At 36.8% G+C, this 27915-nt stretch overlaps 2 protein-coding genes across 9 annotated transcripts; one reads left to right on the top strand and one right to left on the bottom strand.

The window, feature by feature from the left end:
• LOC145511661 (uncharacterized) lies at positions 1 to 786 on the bottom strand. The gene is made up of 2 exons (XM_081505272.1): positions 456 to 786; positions 1 to 212 (listed from the first exon to the last, which is right to left on the bottom strand). Exons 1-2 carry the CDS (start codon positions 686 to 688, stop codon positions 68 to 70), a joined length of 378 nt encoding a protein of 125 aa, XP_081361398.1. The 5' UTR covers positions 689 to 786; the 3' UTR covers positions 1 to 67.
• On the top strand, positions 287 to 27645 carry RAD21 (RAD21 cohesin complex component). 8 transcript variants are annotated; one of them, XM_081505259.1, is made up of 16 exons: positions 752 to 845; positions 3408 to 3465; positions 7261 to 7308; positions 7481 to 7655; positions 12115 to 12244; positions 13419 to 13518; positions 14961 to 15067; positions 15363 to 15569; positions 16033 to 16158; positions 16484 to 16606; positions 18283 to 18506; positions 19658 to 19817; positions 20267 to 20412; positions 23349 to 23498; positions 25213 to 25296; positions 25943 to 27645. In XM_081505259.1, the coding sequence occupies exons 4-16, from the start codon at positions 7512 to 7514 to the stop codon at positions 26132 to 26134; spliced, it is 1893 nt and encodes a 630-aa protein (XP_081361385.1). In that variant the 5' UTR covers positions 752 to 845; positions 3408 to 3465; positions 7261 to 7308; positions 7481 to 7511; the 3' UTR covers positions 26135 to 27645. The 8 variants fall into 8 exon arrangements, with proteins under 8 accessions (XP_081361383.1, XP_081361380.1, XP_081361386.1 ...); XM_081505262.1 differs by lacking the exon at positions 3408 to 3465 and adding an exon at positions 1814 to 1871; XM_081505257.1 differs by lacking the exons at positions 752 to 845; positions 3408 to 3465 and adding an exon at positions 287 to 437.
• Positions 27646 to 27915: the final 270 nt, after the last annotated feature.

The raw sequence follows: 27915 nt of genomic DNA, 5'->3' as shown, positions 1-27915 counted from the left end.
ACTGGCAAGCACTGCGCGAAAGCCACTTGCCAGTGTCGCGAAACTACAAGACCCTCTAGCAAGAGAATCACCTTTGCGCTTGCTCAGTCCGGGGCTGCTCAACCAGAGGGCGGGTTCCTAGGGAAAGGAAATGGTCGCTGCGCCTGCGTCGCTCCTTCTGGGTCCTAGGCTGGCTGCGCAGGCGCACAGGTACCATTTTGACCGTAAACATCCTGCCGATTTGAACCGAGGATTTGGGCGGCAGGAAGAGCCGCGGCGTAACGGCAGCCATCTTGTTTGTTTGAGTGAATCGGAAAAGGAGGCGGCGGCTGTGGCGGCAGCGGGAGCTGCTGCAAAGCTACACCGTACTAGGGCTCCCCTCCCTTTCCCCGCCCCCTCCCCGACCCTTTTCCCCTCCCCAGGCCACCCAGCCCGCCCAACTCCCGGCGGAGAGCAAGGTAAGATAATCGGCCGACCCGTTCTTTTGCTCCAGCTCCCTCCCCCCCCAGCCCGTTCCCCGCCGTCGTGCCGTCGGAGAGCCGGGCTCCGGAGAGGGGCGGGAGGGCGAGGGAGACCCGCGGCACGGCCCACGGCCCGGGACGGAGCCGTGCTGCCGCTCTTCTGAGCCCCGGGACGGCGGCGCCGCCCGCCCCGGGTCCCTGGCCCCAGGCCCGCCCTCGGCCGGGACCCGCGCCGCCTGGGCCCGCATCGTCTCTTGTTGGGTAACAAATGGTCTAGGTCTGTTTCTAGGCCAAAGGAGCCGTTACTCGGCGGGTTCCTCGGGGAGCAGGGGAAAGCCTGGGCCGCGGAGGGCGAGGAGGATGTTTGAACGAGCCCGCTCTCGGACCGGGCCGCCTACTCCTCGGGTGAAAATGGCTGTTGGGGAGAACGCGGGATTCGGGGCGGGAGGCGGCGGGCGCCCGCGATGCCAGCTCCGAGGGGCCGCAACCGTTCTCCGCGCGCGAGTGCGGGGATCGGAGACACGCGGGCCCGGAGGATGCGGCGGGCCGCCAGCCGGGGACTGCTGCTGCTCCCCCTTTCCCCGTTTTTTTTTTTTTTTTTTTTTTAAAGCAAAATGGTTACGATGGGAATAGCAAATGTTAGACCAATAGAAAACGCGACCAAAGGAAGTTGCCTCTGATTCTTGGGAAATTAGCATAATTGGTTTTCCTCCCCAGACTTTTCCTGGAGATTGAGGATATTGAATGTTGTGTTTGGGAGGGAGGTGTGTGTTTCTGACAAATAGGTGGTGTCTTTTTTCCCTCGCTGAGAAAGGCTTTGAGAAGGATCTGCTGTGATAGTTTGGGGGTGACACTGTCGAGCTGTGCTGCCAGACTTCGCGACCTTCTTCAAAGAGGAAAATGCTGGCCACCTTTAGATTTGATAGTTAGGCTTCCAGCGTTCAAAAACGCGCTTGTGTTTTTAAGGGTTTCTGGTAAAGGCTAGTGTTTATCGGCTTCTCTTCGCAAGCCAAAGTTTAACATCTGCTCTCCTTACGCTGTTTAGAGTAATCATTGAATTCCAGAAAATAAATTTCTATTTTCTTCCAATGAATGTCAATGCCAGTGAGCTGTGTGATTGTGCAGAATGTTGAAGACAGATTGGGGAAGCTTTTCGTAGTTGTAGGGTCATTAAATTTCTTTGCTTATTGTTGGAGGCTGCTAATCAATTACTTTTAAAAAGACGTTGATGGGGACCTGTGCCATATCCACTGATTAAATTATTTAACAGTTTGCAGATGAGGTGACAGTAGTGCATAACTCAGTGGACTTTGTGCTTTTTATATACAAGTCAATTACGCTGGTAGCGTAATCTTTACCTTTTTTGTGTTTAGAGGCAACACATTACTGCACTCTAGGATTAACTTCTTAAGGATGAGATTTTCTTTCCTGGTGAGTTCCCATTTATTGGAACAAAGATTCTGAGTTTTATAATTTGGTACAGAAAGGAAAGCTCTTGATATTGAAAATGAAGATTTTGTGTTTAAATGTTGTGATGTCAGAGTTGTTAGGCATGATCTTGATAACTGCTATATACTCTGGAGGAGATTTTTTCCCAGAGTAACTGCATCTATAAAGGCATTGTGTTGGGTATGATGTTTTATTTAATTGTCAAAATCCTGTTTGGGAAACATCCCCATTTTAGAGATGAGAAGGCCGAGGCTCACATGTTAAATCGCTTTTAACAGTTACAAAACAGCTAAGGAGGGAGCTGAACTTGAACCTAGGACTATCTGGTTGTAAAACACTCCTTCAAAGAACTTTAGTATCAAAAAGGACGCAGCTCTAATGTGTAGCATTACAAATACACCTTTTGTTCTGGAGACCCTCCCATCACCCCCCAGAAGAGGGTTCCATTCTTACCTGAGTTAGATGTTGATGTTTTCCAAGGTTAGTAATCACTGAATTTCCACCTTCCAGTTTTTTATGGTTAGGAAAAATGAACACCACAGAATAACCAGCTTAATTCACTTAATTACTGGGAAAGCACTCCCAGTAGAATTGTTTTTACTTTGAATAGGTGACATTTGTGTATGCCTTAAGTTAAAAAACTGAACTAAGTTAAAAAAAGCCCAGCAGTGCAGAGTTCAGTTCAGTTCAGTCGCTCAGTCGTGTCCGACTCTTTGCGACCCCATGAACTGCAGCACGTCAGTGCAGAAGGGTAGGCCTTACTTTCTCACTGGACCTACTTTTCAAAGGTGACCAGTTTCATCAGTTCTCTTTTCACTCTGCAGATATTTTATGTTCCTGCAAGTGCGTGGTAACATACATGTATAGAGAGAACTCTCTTTTTTCAATACTTTATCATTGTTTTGAGAGTGCATAGAATTCTATTGTATGATTGTATTGATTTGCTTAAAATCACTTCTTAGGGGCTAGATAGGTTTTTTTCTAATACTTTGTTGTAGTTGAGCTGGCAAGGCAACAAAACAGTTAGACTTGTGGGCTCTGAAGTTCAAGTTGCATTTGCATTGAATACTGGTGACCTTTGCCAAGGTCCTTATACCTCTCCTTTTTTTTTTTTTGGTCTATAAAATGGGCCAGTATTTATCTTCTAAGACTGTCACGAAGAGGATGGACACATAAAATCCTTAGAGCTTAGTAAATTTTTGATCTGTCATTATTATACACCCTCAAGTATAGCTTTGGCTTATTAATGGAAACCCAGTTTCCAGCTGGAGAGTATAAGATGTTGCCAAATTGCCCTTCAAAGAGGGCATACCAGTTTATACAACCACTATCTTGCCCTGCTTTCTAACAGATGAGTGAAATATTAGAATGATTTAACATCTTTGTAGAAACATGAGCTGTAATTTGACTTTGGTTTTTTCGAAATACCTTAAAGATATTGCCATTTTTCGCGTTCCTGAATATGTTCCTAAATACTAGTCTGCCATTTCATATCAAATTTTTTAAATTACTTTTTAGGATCGATTTTTAAAAGTTGTTCGCTGCTTTAGAAAAACATTGAGAAATTATGAAATTGGTAAGCTATGTTTCTAGTAAGCAGAAACGTAGGCTTTCTGCTAAGATCTATTGTAAGGGATTTCCAAAATTTAGAATCTTTATAGAACTTTTAATCAACCTTTTTTGTGAGGGTGGGGGGCAGGCTAAAGGTTTGGTATCAGTAAGGGAAATAAATGCTGCAAAAGGTGAGGATGATCAAATTTTACTCTTATTTAGATATAAGCCAGTAAGTTGATCACTACTGTCCATCAGGCTTCCTTTAGTTATTAAGGTGATTTCCTCTTGCTAATTGTTTCCCAGATTAATTTTAGCACCACTCCGCTTTAGTTACTCCCCATCCAGTGCCAAGAAAGCATCTGTTCAGGAATCTCTGCCTGGACATAGCTGGGATATTTTAAGCATGGAACTCTTAACCAGCAGCTGAAGTGCTGGCCGTGCGCTCCTGACACCTGTTGAGACATGCCAGTTTCAATTTCTAAAATTTTCAGAATTTTTTACATGTATCAATCATGAGATCACTCGGTGTATTTCATTTCCATTTTCATTAAACATATATATAGTATTTGACATGCAGGAGAGTATTGTAGGAGCTAAATAGTAAGAGTTCTTTTAACTTATTTGGAACATGACTGTCTTCTGTAGTAAAACTTGGGGCTTGTTGTGCGTTAACAGCGACTATATTTCTAAGTCAAATGTTTTTAGTGACATTTCAAAGCCATATTGGATTTCTGCAAAATCCTGTGGATTATATTTATAGCGCTATAGAGGCAGCCTGATTTTTACACTAACAAACTTCAAGGCGTGAAGTAGAAGTGCTACAACATAAGAGGCTCTTTTTGATTATGGGAAGCATATTTTGATCTACTAGGGTATAAGGTACACTTGAGGTGCTGTTTTTTTTGGGGGGGGGTTAGTCCTTTTACCTTAGAGTGACCTGAATTATTCTTTAGTTCTTAACTCCACATGTGCAAGAAAAACTTCACTACTTTAGGCAGTTGATGAAGCCTAATTTTTCTTTTGAAAAAATTTTCCCAGTGTGAATTAATGATCCCCTGAAAGCATCTGGTTCAGAGAATGAAAATTCCATCAAATTATGGAAGATGAAGATGAGGCAAACCTGACCGTATTACTCTTCTACCACCACCCTTCCAAACATTTTTGACAGGAGTGAAATCTCTTGCCTGGAATATGTTTAATATATATGTATTTTCTGTACCTTACTGGAAACAATGAGCACAGTTTTTAATTGAAAATACAGTAAGCAAAGTTCTTGTTTAAAATTAGGGTCCCTTTATGAAAGCATGAAAATTCAAGTTGACTTAGTCTGGATCTTTTTTTCTTAAGCTAATTCAAAAGGAAATTTTCCATTCCCAGTAGCCATTTATGAGATATGCGGCTTCTCTGTACCCTCACCAGCATTAGCTGTCGCCGTTATTTTTTATTTTAGCTCTTAAAAGAGGTGTGCAGTGATATCACATTGAGTCTTAATTTGCATTTCCCTAATTAGCGATGCTGAGCATCTTTCTTGTTCTTAATTTGCCTTCAGTATATTCTCTTCCTTGAAATCCTCCCCCACCCTTTTCTAGTTGGATTTTTTTTTTTAAACTCTTTAGTTTTGAGATTTCGTTATATATATTCTGGATCCAGGTCCTTTTCAGAAATGTGGCTTGCACATATGTTTTCTCATTTTCTCTCTTGTCTTTGCATCCTCGGTGGGTTCCTTCATAATAGGTTCTTCTCCTTTATGGGACATGTTTCTGGTGTGATGTCTAAAAATTCTTACAAAGCTTTAGGTGTTAAAGGTGTTTTCTTGTGGGTTTTTTTTTTTCCCTTAAAATTTTATAGTTCTATATTTAAGTCTAATTTAATATTTATATAATGTGTGAGATTTGGGTTAAGGGTTTTGTGTTTTTGTTGTTGTTTGTTTTGCCTGTGGGATGATATCTAATCACCGAAGTGTCATTTGTCAAAAGGACTAGTAGACTACCTCCCTCCTTTGAATTCTGCATCTTGGTGAAAAATCAGTTGGAGTTAATTGTGTGGATCTATTACTGTGTTCTCTACTCTGTTCCATTGATTTGTGTGTCTTTCTGGTCACACAGTAACTGACTATTACACCTCTAAAATAAGTCTTAACATTGGGTAGAATGAGTCTTCACAGTTTTTGTTTTTCAAATTAGTTTTAAGTTATTCTAGGTCTTTTGCCTCTCCTTATGAATTTTAGAAAAATCTTGTCGGTAGCTTATTTTAAAAAGCCTCACTAGAATTTTGATAGGAGCAGTGTTAAAGTTTCTTTAAAAATTAAAGGAATATTTATTGTTCTGTCCAGTCAAAGCTCAGAATATTTGTCTTGGAAAGTGAAAACTTATATTCACCAAAAGTCTGTATACACAAGTATTTATAGCAGCTTTATTTGAAATAGTCAAAAAACTAGAAACAACTGAATGTCCTTCAATAGGTAAAATGGCTAAGCAAACTGTGGTACCATACCCATTCCAGGGAATGCTACTCAGCAAACTATTAATACATGCACCAAACACCTTGATAGAGTTTAACATGATGCTGAATCCAGGAAGCTGTTTCAAAGTCAGATACTGTATGAGTCCATTTATGTAACATTCTCAAAATGATAAAGTTTAAAGAACATTTGGTGGTTGGCCAGAACTTAGGAATGGTAGGGAGCAAGGGATAGGTGTGAAATAAGTTTTAAAATTTTACTTACTTTTCATGCTTTCTGTAAAAGCATGACTTAACCTTTTTCCAGTTACAGACATTTTAGAAAAAAATAGAAATTCATTTGGTGAAAGATTTTTAAAAATCTGTGGAAAAGAAAAACTACATGGTATAAGGGAAATTACCTTTTTACACAGTTCATGTGTTCTCTGAGCTAGAGTATTTCAGGCTGTTTTTTTGCCTTAGGTATATATGCATTAGATTACTAAAAGGAAAATAACATACTTGTATTTCTACTAAGAATATTTCAGTCATGATGAGCTGTATACGGTATCATTGTTCTCAATTTAGTGTTTAAATTACAAGAGGGCAAGTGCTTTTCAAATTCCTGAGTTGAGAAAACAGGTAACGCTTCATCTTTTTAAGGCAAAGCTTTTCTAAACTACTCACTTGTAAAATGGGGCCAACCCACTTACTTATCAACTTGGTGAAATGTAAAATGCTTGACTTGAGGTAGCAATTATTGTATAATGCATTTGGCTGAGAATCTTATTTTTAAATGGGATTCTAAAATGGAAATTTCCTTATTGATTAATATCTGTGCTGGAGTGTTTTTCTTCTTGGACATTTTTTTCTTATCATGAATAAATTTTCTAACTTGTGGCCAAAAGCAAACTTACTTCTTACTTTCACAGTTAGTAATCTGGATAGGAATGGAATTAACACTGGATGGAACTTCAAAAAGAGTAGGCTTTCTGATGACAATTTTTTACTTAAAGTGAAAAACATACTAGCACTTTTATTTTAAGATGACAGCGTGGCATGAAAGTGATCTGACCTTTGTCTTCACCTTAGTATGGGGGGGCAGTCTTTTTTTTTAACGCTATCAAAATTAAACAATAGGTTTTTTTTTTAATTCATAGTCTACTTCACTTGAGCCTTTCATACATAGTTCTCAGGTTTAAAAGAAAAGGAAACTGTCTAGATTTTTTGTGAAAGTTGCTCAGTCGCGTCCGACTCTTTGAGACCCCATTATACAGTCCATGGAATTCTCCAGACCAGAATACTGGAGTGGGTAGCCTTTCCCTTCTCAGGGGATCTTCCCAACCCAAGGATTGAACCCAGGTCTCCCACGTTGCAGGCGGATTCTTTACCAGCTGAGCCACCAGGGAAGCCCAAGAACACTGGAGTGAGTAACCTATCCCTTCTCCAGGGGATCTTCCTGACCCAGGAATCAAATCGGGGTCTCCTGTATGGCAGGTGGATTCTTTCCCAACTGAGCTATCAGGGAAACCAGATTTCTTGTACATCTTGATAATTCAGTTCTCATGTGGTATTTGTATTAATTTTTTCCCCCTCAGGTTTCCTCCTGTTTCATAGTCAGCCAGAACAATGTTCTACGCACATTTTGTCCTCAGTAAAAGAGGGCCACTGGCCAAAATTTGGCTTGCGGCCCACTGGGATAAGAAGCTAACCAAAGCCCATGTGTTTGAATGTAATTTAGAGAGCAGTGTGGAGAGTATCATCTCACCAAAGGTACGTTTGATGTTGATATTTTTATTCACTTTGTTGATTGTTCGCTGATGTGTGAAATAGAATACTATAAAAACGACGTCTTAGGCAGGCATCTATGTATATTGAGGGTAAAGAAAATCCATAGATTAGCCAGAATTTCAATTTGATTAACTCTTCTCTAAAAATTCTGTTGTGAATACAAAGATAATTTTCATTTGCCTCTTTTAATGACAGATAAGCATAGTCTGGCAGTACCCAAACATTTTATATTTGACTTTCTAGATGTTTTTATACTAAATATGTGTATAGGTGTTTTTGATTGAGGAATTTATAGAATGTATATAAAGTTTTCAAAATAAGGACCCATTATTTGGAAGATGTTGCAGGGGCCAGACCTAACTACTTGTATCCACATAGTGAACAGTGTCCAGAACACCTGCTCCACCTCAGCTTCACAGGCCTGCTTGCTATTTCTTGAAGATACCAACCTTTTTCCCATCATAGAACTTTTGTACTTTGCCATGCACTTCCTAAATATTTAATTACTGTGTACCAAGAGAATGGAAGCCTTGTCAATGTCCTAACCTTATCTGCCTTGTTTGCTGCTCTGTTTCTAGAGATGTTCTTGATATCCTCTGAAACTTCTGAAGCAGTGGTTTCCACCCTTGGATTTCACAAATAGTATGACTTAATACATGTTTTTTGTGTTGCCAAAGGACCATTAAAACACACAGACACAAAGCTACTAACATCATTAGCATTTCATTGAGGAACAAATAGGTTGATTTAAAAAATATATGAAGGGCTAATCTCAAAATAAAGGTATAGTCCTTGAATATAATTTTTTTATACATATATTATGTCTGTGTTTTAAAGGTCCTTTCCTGGATGTTGTATTTATACAAATGCATATACACATAGACCTACCAGTTTGCCTGTTTTTAAAGATTCCAGATTACAGGTCTCTGAATCAGCATTGGGAGCTACTGTTAGAATTGACAGTTTAATGAGAATAGTTCTTTATTGCTGAAAGAGCAAGAGGATCCCAGGAATAAAGCTGGGATATAGCAGAGACTTGTTCAGAAAAGTTATGTGGAAAAATGTTTTACAGGGAGAAGTGAAAGTTTGATTTGGAATTAGAGTACATTATAAAGTTTCTATGGAACTTCAGCCAGTTTTAGAGTTATTAGTATAGAATTTATTGGTGTTAAAGATGATTTATTATTTCTAAGACAATACTAATTAGAAAACTTTCTGCAAATGGGAAAATAAGTGAACTTTAGTTCTACCACCTAGAGAAACCCTTAGTATTTTGGTATGCCTTCTAGACTTGCATGGGTGCTTGTGTTATACATGTAATTTTTCTCCTTTTTAATGCATGTGTACAAAAACTGCATTGTATGTTTTGTAACAAGACTGCATTCGGGAGAAGCTCTGTTCATAACTCTGTCATCATTTTAGCAGTTGTATTGTACAGTGTCATAGTGCACAGAACTTAAAATACACACAAAAACTCAGAAACACACTTGACTGTAATTGAAGTGAGGTCATTTGTGTTTCATAAATTCACTGTGGAAACACTAATGTGTATGATTATGGGGGGGCTGTTGCAGACACTCCTGGGAATGTTTTGGGAAATGGCATGTGCACTGCATTAACTTTATAATATTGAAAAAAGTTTTTGAATTCCAAAACACATTTGACCCCTAGGACTTCAGACAAAGGATAATGGGCCTGTAATTTATTGTGATTGTGCATGATTTATTTTACTAGCTGCATGTTTTGAAAGGAGGGAGCTAATCCATATTTTTCCCAAAATTTTTTGAATTTAATTCCTCTGTCTTTTAATGCAGCCATTAAAAATTACAATAATGCTATGGACAGAGCTTTTCCTGGATACAGGCTCATTATAAAACAATATGCAGTTTTATGTACACATACACACACAAAAAGAAAAATTGTGTGTATGCACATATAAAAGCCTAGAAGGCATGTTAAAATATTACTAAAGATTGCTCTAGGTGGTATAACTACAAGTTTTTATTTTTCTCTTTAAAAAACAATCATTTGTAACCTTCATTTGTAAAATCTTTCGTTCTGTGTCTTTCCTTGATGTTTTCGGAATATGATTGTTGGAGCAGGTGATGTACTTATTTTTAAGATATCTGATGCATTAACAATGTATTCTGTGGGGAAATTGTACTAGTGTGCACTGCTGCTCAAGTTGAGAAATGTTTTCTTTTTATGGGTATGCTTACTGAGTTAAGTAAATGGAGAAAAGGAGAAATTGAACTCTTCTGGAAATAGATATGTGTGGCTAATCTTTAACAAAACCCATAAACAAATACTGAAGCTGATTTTGGCTTTTAAAAAAACATTTTTTCATAATACGTGCAGAGTACTTTGTACGCCATTAGGGACAGTTATAACTTTAAAATCATTTCTGTTTTTCTTTGATTTTGGTTTATTGTGATAGAGTGTATCACAATAGATATCTCCACAGGGTGAAATGTCCTAAAAATTTCTAATGTTTGCTCTCCTGGCATAGTTCTTGTGAGGAAATGTTGATTTAGTCGTTTAGAACAAGTGTCAGACAGATGGCCCACTCAGAACTCCATGCCTTCCCCCGCTCTGGTTGGAATGGTTCCTCTTAGCCCCTGCAGAGCTGTCCTTGGATGTGTAGCCTGTGTTCGTCATCATACCTACACACTTAATAATGAGCAAGCTTAGCAGTGAAAATTCCACACCTCATTTTACCTCCTTGTAGACTAAAATCTGGACCAAACTAATCTAGGAAGAAAGAAAGCCTTTGCCCAAACACTACCTTTTTTTAAATGAGGTAACTATTATCTTCATTTTTAAGTAATTTACTTTGAGGTAATATTGATTTATAACATTATATAATAGAGTTTGTATTTCTACTTTTGTATACAATGCAACGTGCTCACCACCTAAAGTTTTGTTTCCATCCATTACCATACAGTTGATCCCTTTACCCCTTTGCCTTTCCCCCGTCCCCTTCTTCTAAGGTAACCACTATGTTTTATGTACACCACCTGCTAAAAGTTGCTAATTCTGGACAAGAGAATGGCATGCCACGGTTGAGTTTTTTGCCTCCTTTTTTCTCAGGTGAAGGGTTAGGCGTAGTCATTATTAATTTCAGATTTCCTAAGACAAACCATAAAGGGAGAGTCTCATTTTTACATTAAGAGCAACGTTTTAATTGGGTAAGAGATAACTCTAAACTTCATAATTCATGCTGTCATGTGATGTGACCATAAATGTAGATCCTGAGTTATTGTTAATAGAATCCTAGACTGCTATAGGGAGTACACATACTAAAGAAAACAAAACATTGTATTGTAAGTTATAAGTAACATAGTATACTAATCATAAGTTAAGCTATAAGCAGATATTTAACAGCTTTGTTTGCTACCTTAGAATTTGATGCTTTTGTGGTGTGATCTGGAAAACAATCTGATAAAGTTCCACTCATGTTTTCTTGTGCTTTTAAAAAATCTTATTGTAACCAGAGGAATTCTAATTCTGTTTAGATTGAGGGTTTAATTCCCTCATTCTTTTCCCAACTACTGTGTCTCATCCCACATTCTAGACCCCCCATAAACACTGATCAAGATCCACCTTGATAAAATACAGGCTGAGGAGTATGATTTCTTGTTTAAAAAAAAGAGCACTGTTATCCTTGATTGGTTAGTGTGCTTTCCAGTCAGATACTAAGTGAAAAGTGACTTAAACAGGAAGGAAATTGGCAGTCTTGTTTAGAAGTTTTAGAAGTAGGAAGATCTAGGATTGGTTCAGCAGTTCACACATGTCATCCAAGGACTCACCTAGACACACCTTGCTTAGCTTGTTGGCTTCTTGTCCTTGTCTTCATGCTTATGTCCTGTGGTTACAGGGCTACTGCAAGCAGCTATAAACCCCACGGAGAAGGAAGAGAGGGGCGTTCAGTTTTTTTGTGGAGATTTTTGTTTTGTTTTTTAATTAGGAAAATCTAAGAATTCTCTGACCTACTTAATACTCCTTGTTAGTTGAACTAGGTTATATGCCCACTCAGAAACAAGCCATCAGCAGAGACGAACAAGACCATCATCTTTCAAGTCTGGGGACGTTCACTTCCCACATAAAATCAGAGTTCAGTTAACTGAAAGGGAGCAATGACTCTGGATTGGCATCCAAGAGTGTCATATACTTAATGTGCTAATGATAACAATTCTTGGGTTGCCTTAATACTTGCTTCAGAGCTACATTCACATCCATGTTAATTTTAATTTATGGATTTCTGTCAGTCTGTTCTTCCAGTATACTCAGGAAATTTACAGGTGAGAAAATATATACATGATTATGAGGTAACTTCAAATAGAGGGTTAAAAGTATTGAGAGATATAAACTGCCTATAAATTGCACAACATACAGGCTTTGAAATTTTCTCTAAAACCAGAACATTAATGTTAATTTGCAGGTGAAGATGGCACTCAGAACGTCGGGACATCTCTTACTGGGGGTAGTTCGAATCTACCACAGAAAAGCCAAATACCTCCTGGCAGATTGTAATGAGGCGTTCATTAAGATAAAGATGGCTTTTCGGCCAGGTACTGTTGACTTTTTTGTTTTAACTTTGAAGTTTATTGTGTGCAGGGTGAAAAACTGCTAAGCACATATTTCTAGATGGGCATAGTTTGTTGTAATTGCAATACAAGGAACCCTTCAAAAATGGGCAAAGCTTGGAGAGGCAGTGTTTCAAGGGAGATAGCCCATTTATTTCATTTTTGTTCTGTGAATGGAATTATGGCAGACCTTTTTTGTTATTCCTTTGGAGCTGCCCTTTTAACTCCTTTTTCAGCAGTCATCAGAGTTGAAGTGTTGAAAATTCATTGTTCTATGTTTTTAAAAATACAGCTTAGAAAAAAATCTTAGAATTTTAACGTAGTCTTAAAATCAAACTCACTTTTAGCTGAAGTTGTTAAAACTTTATTAAATGTTCTCTATATTTCTTTGTTGTTTTGTTTTAAGTAATGGTTGATTTCTAAAACTGAACTCTTGCAACCAAACTTCCATCTGCATAGATAATTACAATTGTACAATTTTTTTTAAGTATTGATGAAATTTTATTCTGATTAAAATAATCTCTGTGTAGGAGAGCTTCTTTATACTGTTACTTTCTACTGATGTTGTATTCTTCTATTTCAAATTATTGTAACATATAAATAGTGAAATCTTTGAGATTCTAAGATTTGATTAAAAGTAAAATGCTTAGGCGGAGGCCGTGATACTTGATTGTTTTCTGCTTTGTCGCTACTAAGTGTATTTTGCTAAAGTAACATTTTGTTTCTTTTTATCTTTTAAATCAGCACGTTTATTATAGACCACTTTAAATGACAGGGGAAGATGTAAAGAAAATAAAAATAATCCCACTTTTCTAAAATAACGAATTTCTTTTAACATTTGGGATACTCTTTTGCAGTCATTCCTTTTCCTCATAAATTTCATGCTTACATAGAAAGCTGTTACTAATACTTATTTGTTGCTATGTCCTTTTATTAAAGATTTCTCAGTTTAATTCATAATTAGTGTTTTGACCTTTTTCTTGTGATTCAAGTAGTGTGACTTATGATTATAGAAAAAGCTCAAGTCCTTGTGCTTCAGTGGTACTGAAGCAACCCTCCTGGAATATAACCTTAAGAAATTAAACTGACATTTACCTTCCTTGACCCCTTGATAATCTTTGGTGTAGCCAGGGCTTGAAGCTTACTATTACTTTTCCAGGTGTTGTTGACCTGCCTGAGGAAAATCGAGAAGCTGCATACAATGCCATTACTTTACCTGAAGAATTTCATGATTTTGATCAGCCACTGCCTGACTTAGAGTATGTCTCTCTCTTTTCCTCTTTTTTTTTAATTGTTGACTTGGTGTACCAAAAAACATTATTGGCTTATAAATACATAGTTTTCTTGGGATGTTTGACATTGAGTTAGCGTGTAGCCAAAATGCATATATGCTGTATTTATGATAGTATATAAATATGAAACATACAACCCAGAAGTGTTTCTGCTATAAGAAAACCATATAAACGATGTCAGCTTTAACACTGCTAAAGAGAATTCTGATTAGCTTAGGCCATTATGTAAATTGAACAGCTGTCTAGCTGTTTGCTTTACATGATATCAATAAACTTGAACTGTAGCTTTATGATTTTTTTTTTTCAGAGGTATTTACTAAAGTCTTCTACCATTTTATCATCTTGGCCAAGCTATACTCAACCACAAGTTTTGTTCTTGTTTTTTTTTAATAAACATGTGAGATAACTTTATACAAAGAGTGAGTGAAGGTCATTGTCACAACACACATTTGAGAACAGAAAGTTGTACAGAGATGACCATTATAACAAAGTACTGTGGTACTTTACCATTTACCTCTTCTCAAGTCTTCAGAATCCAGCTGTCATTACCATGACAGGGAATGCGACTGTTACTAAGTGATTAAGTAGCACAGTTAACCAAGAAATGCTCTACATGAGGCCCCATTTATTTTTTAACTTTTTTTTTTTGCTTTTTTAAAAAAATCTGTGGCTTAATTATAAATTTATTGCTTACTTTGAATTTATTGTGTTAGTGCTAGGCACTATTTGACTGCTTTACTTTTTCTCTTTATACTTCGATGTTTTTTTTGTTTTTGTTTTTTTTTAATTTTTATGGTGGAATTTTTCCTTTTTAACACAGCTAAAAAGTAAGAGTGATGAGTATTATGAACTCCAGGTAGTGATCATCCAGTTTCTTTCATTATCGATACATTGCCAGTTTTATTTACTGTGTACAATTGACCCTTAACACCAGTTTCACCTGCAAGGGTCTGCTTTTGTGCAAGTGTTTTTTCCCACTAAATGTGTGCTACGCTATCACCCAGTCTGAAGTTGCTTCATATTAAACAGAGTTCCAGAAAAGCCAGTTAACCTCAGTGTTCACGTAACCTATAAATTGCAGGGCCCTGATGAAAACCCATGGTTCTCTAACCCATGCATCTCTAAGTTCTTCCTCTCTGTGTACCATGTTGCTTTATGTAGTGATTTCAGCATACTATATTTTGTTCACTGGTCATTAACATTTTTAAAATTTAAATACAAATGAAATTAATTCACTTCTAAATCATTTAGATTCTTGGATTGTATTTATTTAATGTCAAATATTTAGGCTCCATAGGTTGTGTGTATGCTTTTTGCCCCCCTTATAGAATAGAATTGAGATGTGTTTTCCCTTATAAATACAATACCATGAGAATTGAGATGAAAGTGTTTTTGAAATTCTTTCACAGTGACATCGATGTAGCCCAGCAGTTCAGCCTGAACCAGAGTAGAGTGGAAGAGATAACCATGAGAGAAGAAGTTGGAAACATCAGTATTCTACAAGAAAATGATTTTGGTAATAGAGAAAGAAATCATTAGCCACTAGCTGTAATGTTAAAGTTATGTCACTTAACATATTTAGGATAACCTAAATTTGGATCTTATATTTGAGTTTTCTGATCATGCCCTAGAATCGATTTATGCAATGTAGATGCTGAAGATTTAAAGTTTAAACCAGATGTTTTAATATTCAAACATACATAAGACTTTATTAGGCAAATATGGCGTTATAATTAAATCATAAGGCATTTTCTTTTGTGTCAGCAGTATTTCTAACTTTTTAAACTAATGACTGACTAAAATTTGTTTAGGTGACTTTGGAATGGATGATCGTGAGATAATGAGAGAAGGCAGCGCTTTCGAGGATGATGACATGTTAGCAAGCACTGGTGCTTCTAATCTCCTATTAGAGCCTGAGCAGAGCACCAGCAATCTTAATGAGAAAATTAACCATCTAGAATATGAAGACCAATATAAGGATGACAATTTTGGAGAAGGAAATGATGGTGGTATATTAGGTAAGTCACTACAAGGTGATTACTCTAACATAATTTATTTAGTTGCAGTGTTTTAGAGTGGCTGCTAATTCTGTCTTGAGCATCTCTCTAGGTATATATGTATGAATTGTGACCAGTTGGTTCAGTTAAAGTTTTCTGTAAACCTGTAACCTTAAAATGTTAGCAATACCTAACTTTGTTTATAAGCGCTCATTTTGGAATTTTAAGTTTTACTAAATCTTCAGGCTTCTCTATTTGTGTCTGTAAGTGTAAGTTTTAAAATTAAGAAGGAGACTTTTTTTCATGTGTGGAAGTATTTAATAATTCTGTATACTACCATGAAGAGAACAGATGCATATTGAATACAGATTTAAATTTTTTAAATTTAATACATTTTGACATAATTTTATTTTCCCAGTGATTGGATATTGTTCTTTCAGCATTTCTATTCTAAACTGCAACTAAGTTACATTCCCTATTTCAGATGACAAGCTGATTAGTAATAATGATGGCGGTATCTTTGACGACCCCCCTGCCCTGTCTGAGGCAGGGGTGATGTTGCCAGAGCAGCCTGCACATGATGATATGGACGAGGATGATAACGTGTCAAGTAAGCATTTCATGCTCAGTGATTGCGTGTGATTGTATGGCATCCAAAAACATATTTCCTGTAGAAGACCAAAAACTAAACATTTCAGCTTTTAATGAACTATAAATCTTAAAAAGTGCTTATGGTTGATTCTCTTACGTGTTTAATCCTATAATCCTGCCTGTGTTTTGGCCAGTAGGTCAACTGGAGAGACCTTATAATTAGAAAAATGTTTTCTCTTTGGTACCAGTGGGTTTCAGTTACTCAGAGGGGTTTTTTTCCCTACCATTTGTTGGACGTATAGTAAATTCCCAAGCCTTTTGTGACCCAATTTCTGCTTTTATAGTGGGTGGGCCTGATAGTCCTGATTCAGTGGATCCTGTCGAACCAATGCCAACTATGACTGATCAGACAACGCTTGTTCCAAATGAGGAAGAAGCCTTTGCTTTGGAACCTATTGATATCACTGGTGAGCAAACACACTTTCCAGTAATCTCATTTTAAATAACTTTTCTCCTTTGTCCGTCACCTATTGTAGAATCTTTAATCAGTGACAATTTTAGTATCTTACAGAATGTTTTTACAAGTTGCTGTGAAATAACTTCCAAAGGATGAAACAGGCTTTCTGCAAATATGTATCTCAGTCTTTGGGGGTTACAAAAATGCGAACAGGTCACATGTATAATAGTTTAAAAACACTGCAAGGCATTTTTCAGTAAAATAACAAGATTGACTAGTTATAGTGCTTAAATAAGAAGCATAGCAAAGTATAATTGGAGGTACCTCTTATGAGTAGAAGAGGCAATATGTAATTTGGCTGTGAAACTTAAAAATTTCTAAATGGTTTATGGGTATAGTGGGATAGAATAAGTCATTTACAGTGTGACTCAAGATATTGTTATTACTTCTAAGTTAAAACAAGATTAACTTTCGAAATTTCCTACTTACAATCTGATCACCAAAATTGGCACTTGGCTTCTGGTGTAAAAAGAGTACTTTCTGTGTAACGAACTTGATTTAGAACTGAAAATATAAAAATGAGCAAGTCTTTCCTCACGGAACTTCAGTATTAGGGGACCCTTGGTAATTAGGTTAATTATGTACTGTATTATTGACAGATATCACAGAGATCTATAAAAAAAAAAGTAAGGACAAATACTGCATTGTTTAAGACAGTTGAGCTTAGCCAGCTGTTACAAGAACTTGAACTTTTAATTTCAAGAAAGGGAACTCAGTAGCTGGAGGACAAGGGCTGGACAGAGGCTGTCACTGTGTAACATCTTATTGAATTTTGAACCACGTGCATACTTTATCTTTAAAACCAATAGAATTATATTATGTATGACAGAATGAAATCTTGAGGAATTTATTTAATACCTTGAGCCTTTCTGTATCTTGAGAAACTGAGATAAAGTTACCTGCTTTGTAAGAATTTAGTAAGGATTAGAAATGAACACACAAAAAGTGTATAGGATAGAGTTTCAGGTTCATCTAACTGGGTTTGGGCTTGTTTCACTTCATCAAGCTGCTTATGCAGCTGCCATATATGAATTGTAACTTTTCTAATAAAAATCATAGTTAATGGCAACCATTTATGGAGTCCTCAATCTATGCCAGACGCTATACTAAATATTTTACAATCCCTTGTAAGTAGTTGGCCATATTTCAGATGAGAAAATAAAGAGGTTAGCAAAGTGAAGTTAATTTTTTTTTAATGGTCACTTACCTAATCAGCAAAACCTAGCGCTTGAGTCTAACTCCGAATGAGATGTGGTACGTTTTGTGTTTACAGTATAAAACTACATGGGCGCGCTTGAGTCTAACTCCGAATGAGATGTGGTACGTTTTGTGTTTACAGTATAAAACTACATGGGCAAAAATGAATTGGTTCTTACAGTTTTTTTTTTTTTTCCCATTTTGTGCTAAAAGTCTATACATATTCATTCAGCAGATTTTTATTGAACATTTATCATATGTCAGCTTCTATATGATGCTTGGGAAACATCAGTTAAAATAGATTCTGTACTCATGAAAGTTTAACATTTCTTCTAGGCATGTAGAAAGGCAGAAATACAATGAGACCAAAGTTGTACGGTTCATGCTGGCCTCTCAGAAAGATGACCTTATTTTCTTTTATCATGCCAGTCAAAGAAACAAAAGCCAAGAGGAAGAGGAAGCTCATTGTTGACAGCGTCAAAGAGCTGGATAGCAAGACAATTAGAGCCCAGCTTAGCGATTATTCTGACATTGTTACTACTTTGGATCTGGCACCACCCACCAAGAAATTGATGATGTGGAAAGAGACAGGAGGAGTGGAAAAACTCTTCTCTTTACCTGCTCAGCCTTTATGGAATAACAGACTACTGAAGGTAATAGCGTAATAGCGTTTGCAGGATTTTAAATTTCATACAGATTTTGATCATTTTTGATCAGGTATTGTTCAGCCAGCCATGTGGCATCTTCTTTTTTCTCCCTTAAACCACAGCATACTGAACATAAACCTGATCTGAAAGATTATGATAAGTGACACCTACATTTCTAAAAGATCTGGAATGAATTTTCACTAGTCTAAAAAGCCACTGGTGTTTTTAATAATAGTTCTCTCTCCTCAACTTCCTATGATAAATTATTAGTTCTGTTGCCTTAGTGTGTACCGTGGTTCAAGTCTACATTCTTTAGGTGGTGCTTTCTGGCTAAAACATGGGTTGGTTCTACTTTTCCCACAATACAGATTTCTGGCTTTATGAGAATTTCTTTTCATTTACAGGCCCTTTTCTAGAGTTGAAATATTCTTAGAACTGATTGATTTTTTAAAATAATCCAAAGTCTTTAAAGCAGCAAGGCTTTGTTAAAACTGCTGGTTTTTTGGAAGCACAATCATAATCATTTGGAAGAAGGTTCTTAAGATTTCATTGTTAACTTAGTGGTTTCATTGTCAGTAATTTTTCCTGAGGAGATAATTTAAAATATGGGGAAAAAACTACTCCATGAAGATGTTAAATTATTATTTACAGTTAAAATTTTCTAAAGAACCTTAAAATATTAAAAAATCTTTCAAGCATGGCATATATACACACATATATATTTCCACTCAGTGGAATATTCAGTCATTAAAAATACTAGAAATAATAGTTAATGAAATTACCATATCATTAAGTGAAAAAGGTACTATGTAAAGCTATTGGGTATGATTTCAGTTAGATTGAGTTTTAAGTGTATGAATGTGAAAATAAACTGCAGGTAAATAAATTTAAAACTTTAGTACTATCTCCAAGTTAGACAATGGATAAAAAAATTTCATCCTCAAATTTTCTAAAATTGCTGCAATGAAAATCTTACAGGACTTCAAATTACAGAATGGAGTGTGAATATGGTATAACATGAAGGGAAATCGTGCTCAATTTTATATATGTATATACACTGACTATTAAGACATTGTAATGTTAGTGGTAGGTTTTCATTTCTTGTGATCTGTAGTAGAGATTTTATCATTGATTTTTTTTTTTTTAATCTTTTATAGCTCTTTACACGCTGTCTTACACCACTAGTACCAGAAGATCTTCGAAAAAGGAGGAAAGGAGGAGAGGCTGATAATTTGGATGAATTCCTCAAAGAATTTGAAAATCCAGAGGTTCCCAGAGAGGACCAGCAGCAGCAACATCAGCAGCGTGATGTTATCGGTCTGTTCTGTTGGAATAGTTACCTCATAAAGTTTAAGTGGACATTTGGCTTAAATTTTACGTACATATTGCCAAAGTAAAAGACATCAGGAACAAAGAAGTGTACTCACATTTTTGAACAGGGAAATACATGCTTTATATTCTCTGATTGCTTAGTTTAGATGGGAAGCTTTCTGTTTCCAGAAAGTTTAAGGTTTAGGACTTGGCTAAGTGCTAGTCTGCTAACAGATTGTCCTGCCTTGAACTGGAAGTGGCACTTGTCTTTTTAAAGCTCCCTCCCACTTTTAAATGTATTGTTCTAAATTGAGTAACTTTTGTGGAGGTAAAATTTTATTCTGCCTTCCTTACTTGGGAAAGTACCTATGTTGTAGCATATTAATATTAAATGGTTCTAAAATATTGTCAAGGACTGTATGACCTAAGTCTTCGCTTCATATGACCAATTGTAGATGAGCCCATTTTGGAAGAGCCCAGCCGCCTCCAGGAGTCGATGGAGACCAGCAGAACAAACTTGGATGAGTCGGCCATGCCCCCACCACCACCTCAGGGAGTTAAACGAAAAGCGGGACAGATTGACCCAGAGCCCGTGATCCCTGTAAGCACATCTCTCCATCAAAATGGGATATTCAGACAATATTTTAGATCCCTAGCAGTAGCAAATGTTATTTAAGGAGACCTTTTGAAGTATCTTGGTTTGGGCAGAAAATAGCAAGGAATGGATCCAGAGAGAAAAAATGGCAGCCAGGGATCTAAACACAGTGTGCCCTGAGTGGGAGTTGTTTTTAGTTCAGGAGTTTTTGTTTTTACTGACTGTCGGATAGTCTTCCTTCAGAGAGTGGCCTGAAGTGAACATCCTTGGCTAATATGGAATCCTTGACACTGAACTTGGTTCTAATTTTAATTTTATTTCTCAAACATTAGCCCATGGTGAATGAGACAATTCTAGATAGAATAAGAAAAGCAACATATAAGGAACCTGTTAAATACATTTTGAGTAAAACAGAACAAGCTTCCTGCTAATAAATAACTGTTAGCAAGATGGAACATTTTTCCTCCATTTTTATTGAGATAAAGTTGACATATAAATTGTATTAGTTTGGGGTGTACAATATGACTTGATACGTGTATATATTGTGAAATGATTACTATGATAAGTTTAGTTACTATCCATCACTTTACAGAATGAGATTTTTTTCTTGCCACACAAGATCTATTCTGAGCAATTTTCAAGTATGTAATATAGTTGGTTGAACCTCCTTATCCAATGTATGTATACTGAGGGCTGTCTGGAATAAGTGTTTTATGTAAGATACTTGAGCATCCATGAATTTTTCTATTTAGAAGCGATCCTGAAACCAATCCCTTGCAGATATGGAGGGACAATTGTATTGTTAATTGTAATCATCATATTGTGTATTAGATCCCCCAAACTTACTTATAACTGGAAGTTTATACTCTGACCAACATCTACTACTACATCTCTTCCACCTTCTCGCCTTCATAACCACCATGTTACTCTCTGCTGCTATGAATGTCAGCTTTTTAAGATTCCATATGTAAGTGATACAGCTGTCATATAGGACTCATCTTTCATTTCACTTAGCATAGTGCTGTCCAGGTCCATCCATGTTGTCACAAAAGGCATAATTTCTTGTGGTGAATAATATATCTGTGTGTGTATATCATATTTTCTTTATCCATTTATGTGTTGATGGGCACTTAGGTTGTTTTCACAGCTTAGCTGTGAACATGGAAGCATCTTCTCCAGATGATCGTTTCATTTCCTTTGGATAAATACCTGGAGGTGAAATTTCTGTTTTAAGTTTTAATTTTTTGAGGAACTTCCACAATGGAAGTTTCCATAATGGCTGAGCCAATTTACATTTACACCAGCAGTGCGTGAGGGTTCCCTTTTCTCCTCATCCTTGCCAGCACTTGCTCTCTCTCCTCTTTTTTGGTGTTCTAACAGGTTAGTCATTCAGACAGGTGTCAGGTGATGTTCTTGTGTTTTTTATTTACATTGCCTGATTAGAGATGTGTTGAGCACCTTTTCTTGTACCTGTTGGTCATCAGGTATATTGTCTTCGGAAAAATGTGTGTTCAGATCCGTTGCCCATTTTCGGTTTATTTGTTTTGCTCTTGAGCTATGTTGAATTGTGTATATATCTTGAATATTAGTCTCTTATCAGATAAATGATTTGCAGGTATTTCCCCATTCTGTAGGTTGCCTTTTCATTTTATTGATGGTATCCTTTGTAGTGTGTTTTAGTTTGATGAAGTCCGACTTGTTTATCTTTGCTTTTATTGCCAAATCCAAAAAAGTCTGTCAAGACTGAAAAGTTTCTTACCAGTGTTTTCTTCTAAGAGTTTTATGGTTTCAAGTCTTAGATTCAAGTCTTTAATCCATTTCATTCTTATATACATGTGGCTGTCTAGTTTACCCAACACCATTTATTGAAGAGATTATCCTCTCCTTGTATACTCTTGGCTCCTTTGTGCTAAATTAATTGACCATATAGTGTAGAGTTATTCCTAGGCCTCTGTTCTCTTCCAGATCTTGGTTTCTTGTTTAGCAAACATTCCTGCATATCTATAGTACAAAGTAGTTGCAGGCTATCTTGTTAAGATATATATCTAGAATATATTTGTCCGAAAAGTAAAGTAGCATCTTGCTACTTCATTTAAACTCACTTTTAAGTTCACTTCGGTGTCTTATTGTAAGTGAAAAGGAAGGAGGTGGTCTGGTTTGAAGCTTCCCAAGCTTAAGTTTATAGAATACATTAATTTGGACAAAGGGAGACTTTTTGGTACCTTAGGCTCTTGGTTCAGCCTCCATCAAGACATTGGCAAAAGAATATTCCTTTCAAATTTTAGGAACTAGTTTTCTGAGCCCCTCCTGGTGTTAAGGAGTTGTAAAAGGCTGGGCGCATTTTTCTTTCTGGGTTCAGGAAGGGGAGCAGGTAATAAGTGGGTTGCTCTAGTACCACTCTGTGAATAATTGTTCCCTTGTCAGTATTTTAATGTTCTCATTTGTTTGTATTAAGTCAGAGAAGAAAATACAAGAAATGGACCCAGAAAAATAGTCTCCTCATTTGTATTATTTGCTTCAGGAAGAGCCCAAAGGCCTATTTAGCACTCAAGCTGAGTTGCAATAACCTTAAGGCAGTCTTATACAGTAATGGTTGCCCGTACCAGGCTAATTAATATTAGAGCCTTTTTGCATTGCCCTGGAGTCAGTGGATTCTGTTTATTCCTAAAATGTTAATACAGAAAGTTTTGAGGGTTTTTTGTTAGTGTTTGCAAATAGTAAGTATAAAAACAAAGCACCTTTGCTCTAGAATAATAAGACAGTGAATGGATTTTCTTCTATAAACTAATGTTGAGACTTGTAATCAGTTTTTGATTATGAGGAAGTGTGGAGGTGTGACCCCAGTATTTATTTTCATTTTGAAAACTGTGGCAATTACATACTTAAGAGAAGCTACCCTTAAAATGTGCATCCTTAAATTGCCTTGGTTTTATTGCTTTAAGCCTCAGCAGGCAGAGCAGATGGAAATACCTCCTGTAGAGCTGCCCCCAGAAGAACCTCCAAATATCTGTCAGTTAATTCCAGAGTTAGAACTTTTACCAGAAAAGGAGAAGGAGAAGGAGAAGGAGAAAGAAGATGATGAAGAGGAGGAGGTAAGGAAATGTAACAAAGATCTGATGAGTAAATTCCCACTCCAGATTTAGTGAAAATCTTCAACCAGCTTGTTATTAGTTTTCATATTGGAGCTGAGTTAATTATCAGAGTGATGAAAAATGTTTGAATAAAAGCAAAACTTAGCTAAATTCTTAGTGGTCTAGACCAGGGGTCCACAACCATTGGTCGTAGGCCTCACAGCAGGGGGTGAGCGGCAGGTGAAGGAGTGAAGTTTCATCTGTATTTATAGCCACGCCCCATCCTCATACCACCTGAGCGCCACCTCCTGTCGGAATGCAAACCACGGTGAAATGCTCATGCGAGGGACCTAGGTTGTGCGCTTCTTATGATTATCTGATACCAGTAGAGCCAAGGTGGTGATGCCAGTGCTGGGGAGCGCCTAGTTGGAGGCAAACAAGCTCAGGGCCCTTACTGCTGGACATTATGGTAAGTTTTACAATTATATCACAGAGTAGTAACAGAAATAAAGGATACAATAAATGTAATGCTCTTGATTCATCCCCAAATTATCACACCCTACCCCATCCATGGAAAAACTGTCTTCTACAAAAACTGGTCCCTGGTGCCAAAAAGGTTGCAGACCACTGCTCTAGACCATCAAGACCCTCAAGTTCTATGCTGTTAAATAACTCACTCGGTCCCTTGTGGATTTTTGAAGGACAAGAGGTTTGCCCTTTCACTGATTTCTTGACTTCTAAATTGTAAGCTGCTCTTGTTATTTTGTGGTCGAGGGTCAGTTCTTACTGCTTACTAGCATCTGCCTCTCATATAATCCCTCTATTTGTGAGGGATTTGTTTTTTCATTAGAGTGGAGTGGGATGTGACTTGGCTAATCTGATTTTTATTTTTTAAAAAATTAGAGGTAGTTTGGGAACAGATTTCCTTTTCCTCATGCACACTTTGGCTGTTCAGGGTCTTTTGTCCTCCCTCCACCCCCCCCCTTTGTTGGATCTTTAAGATTGTTATAGAAGACTTAGATATTTTTCTATTTGATGTCCTGTCAAATATTTTATTTAAACCTTTATGTTTAAAGTTTCTTCCAAGACTGATTCTCATTACCATCTGTTCATATTTGTAATTTATGCCAGCATGGGTTTCATAACCATTTAGGGCTTGATTATGAGCCTTACATGGTTTTAAAGTCAGAATTTAGCCCCATAGTTCTTCCAACCTGTGTTCTAGAGTATCTCAGACTATGCTCAATTAGTATTTAAAATTATACTTTCTGATATTTTTGAAATTGTTAACTCCTGGTCCTTTGGGTATTATGTATACGTTCAACATAGTTGGGGAGTATCTCAGCTCTTGCCCAGTGCCACCCTTAGTCTTGCAGGTGGCTGGGAACCAGGCTATTACAGTTGAATATATATTATAAATTATAGCCCATTGCGTTTGAAACACCTGATACAAGTTTCTTAGCAGCGGCCAATAACCCATTGCTTGCCAGCATTAGTCCATGGACCACACTGTGTAGATCCCATGCTTCTAGAGCAGTACAGAATCATATAATCAGCTAAATGCTTACAAAGGACATTCTTTTGTAATTTAAAAAGACTTTGAACTAAATGTTAAGTGTTTTTTCCACTAACCAAAATACGCAATTTAATTTAGAGCTTTCAGGAGGTAACAGAAGTGCTTCATTTTGTAGCAGTTTTGTCAGTCTGTTTTTTGTGTGGGGTCATTTTCACTTAGGATGAAGATGCTTCAGGGGGTGATCAGGATCAAGAGGAAAGAAGGTGGAACAAAAGGACCCAGCAGATGCTTCATGGTCTTCAGGTATGGTATGCCAGTGAAGGCTTAGAGAAAAAATTTCACCAAAGGCTTTTGGCATTGTTTCCTTAAAAGGAAAAAAACTACATGCTATATAACCAGCAAGTCTGCCTTTTGTGAAACGTCTTCCAAAACTACATACCTTAAACTACTTTAATACATAAGCTGTTAGGCTAAAATCAAGCCTGGGAAACATCCAGGTGAACACTTTCCCATTGTTACTCTGCAAAGCAGAGCTCCTTGGTGTGTGTATACATCTTAGTTTTGGTTGAGCAAATTTAATGTGCTGAATCATTAAATTTGTTAAATCATTGTACGGGGTTAGAGTGTCACTTATCCTTGGGCTTCATGTATCAGATACAGAGGCGCTAGCTTGAGTGTCTATGAAATACCAGGCAAGATGCTCAGGGTCTCCTAAAATAGATTCAAATGATAGTTGAAAGTTTGCAAAACTGTAAGTGCTACCATTTACTATTTTATCACTTCAGTTAAATCTACAAAGAAATGAGTCTGTATTAACATTGTGCCTTCGCTTTTTTTTAACATGAGAAATATTCACATACTATCCAAAAATAGTATGCTTCTAAAATTGCTACTTTGGTTTGCTGATTACTTTCATTTAATCCTTCCTCTTTTTTTTGTTTTATTTCAGCGAGCTCTCGCTAAAACTGGAGCTGAATCTATCAGTTTGCTTGAGTTGTGCCGAAACACTAACAGAAAGCAAGCTGCAGCAAAGTTCTACAGCTTCTTGGTTCTTAAAAAGCAGCAAGCTATTGAGCTGACACAGGAAGAACCATACAGTGATATCATTGCAACACCGGGACCAAGGTTCCACATTATTTGAGCAGCTAGAAGCATTAGAGCTAGTGTTTATTTCACTAGTGTGTACAAATTGCCCCCATGTGTAGGGCACACAAAACCCTTCCAGAAAATTTACATTTGTCTGTACAAAGTCTCTGCCTTTTTTCATTTTTTCCAGTATTTTACATTTACCCATTTCCCTCTTTAAGCAGAACTGCTTGTATGGTGTTTGTATTCTGGTGGAGAAAGCAAGCACCCCAAGATTAGTTTAACAGTCCAGACAGATGTGTGCAATATTGGCGCATATAATTGAGTAGCAACAGAAGGTTGGGGTTTTTATCTTAGTTCTCTGTTACTGCATTATAAAGGAGAACGTTTCAGGAAAAAACACCTGACAAGAACAGTAGTGTGAATCTTTGACAGAAATAATTGTCTTTTCCCATCAGCAACACCCAGCAGTCTCAGGGTGTCTTTCAGGGATGGTGCCCCAGAGACCATCCCTGTCTTCTCGGGATAAGTTTTAAAGTATAAAATTTCACAATTCACCGGGGTGGGGTATGTGAAATTATACTGTAACTACAAAAAGATAGGACTTGGTTTAAAGTGCCCTATTTTGTAAATCATTCCATTTGAAACTTTTTAATGAATCTTACTATGCTGAAATCTGTTGTTTTAGTGAGACTCTAAAATGAGCAGAAATAGACTTTTTAGAGTAGAATGAATATAAAAAGCATCTATAATTTTCCAGGAGCTATAAAATAAGGTTTTTAAAAGATGTTTGGACATATTGGAGTATTCAGATCATGAAAATAGAAATTGCTAGCTGAAAGGACAGACTGATGGGAAATTGTACAAGTGGTAGACTTAACCTACAACTGGTAGACTTAACCTTTAAGCAGACAGTGCTGTAAAAACTAATGGCTTCTTTGATATTTATTGTAAGTTTTAGTACTGATCTTTTTTTTCCAAAGCTTGCACACTCCTTTGTTTGGAACTGTAATAGCTTTGCAACAGAAATCCAGTAGTTTCCTATAATTTAAGTGAAGAAAAACATCCAGATAAAGGCTTTAAATGTTAACAGACCAGGTAGCACCAGAAATTATGTGACTGTCATGATTATCAAAACATGTCTTAACTTTTTAGGGCAAAATTACACACTAAAAGTTCTAGCTTAAGTGTTGGCACTTGTGTGGGAAAAAAAATCACTCAGACTTCAGTGTATACCCAATAATTTTAAATTATGTGAGATGTTTTAAATTTGTGAACTCGTAATCACTGTTTTGATGATTCAGTTTCTTGAGAATGGTAATTGTATAAAATTGCTATTGCCGCTTTATTTCAGTATCATGTGCCTGTAAACCATGGATTTTTCTCCCTTTGTATAAAGACATTGTAGATAATTGAATGTTTGATTATAGAAAGGTCATTAGTTTCTCGTTACACATTTTGTTAGTCTGGTTTTTGTTGCTTATTGGGTTTAATATTGTTCTTGAAAATAGTTGATGCTATGTTATGTATAACTTTTCTAATAAAAGTTGTGTTATAAGCTGTAAATTTTGGAGTATTGGTATTCAGTTGGTGGCATTCCCCAAGAATATTGCTTCATCTTTTTTGCCTTAACTAGAATAATTATCCACACAAATAGTAAGTGAATTTTTCAAGAGATTTTTAGAGTACAAAATAATAAATCTTTACAATGTGTATTAGAATGTATTAAGATTAAAATGAAACCAATAAATGGCTGATGCTGAGGAATCTTTTGAGGCATAGTTGTTATAGTCTTGTAATTGCTAAGTACATACGAATTATGACATGCTTGGGGGT

Source organism: Giraffa tippelskirchi, chromosome 6 (genome assembly GCF_054371585.1).
Source record: "Giraffa tippelskirchi isolate mGirTip1 chromosome 6, T2T-mGirTip1v1.2.pri, whole genome shotgun sequence".
Lineage (NCBI taxonomy): Eukaryota > Metazoa > Chordata > Mammalia > Artiodactyla > Giraffidae > Giraffa > Giraffa tippelskirchi.
This window is presented reverse-complemented; position numbering and strand designations above follow the sequence as displayed.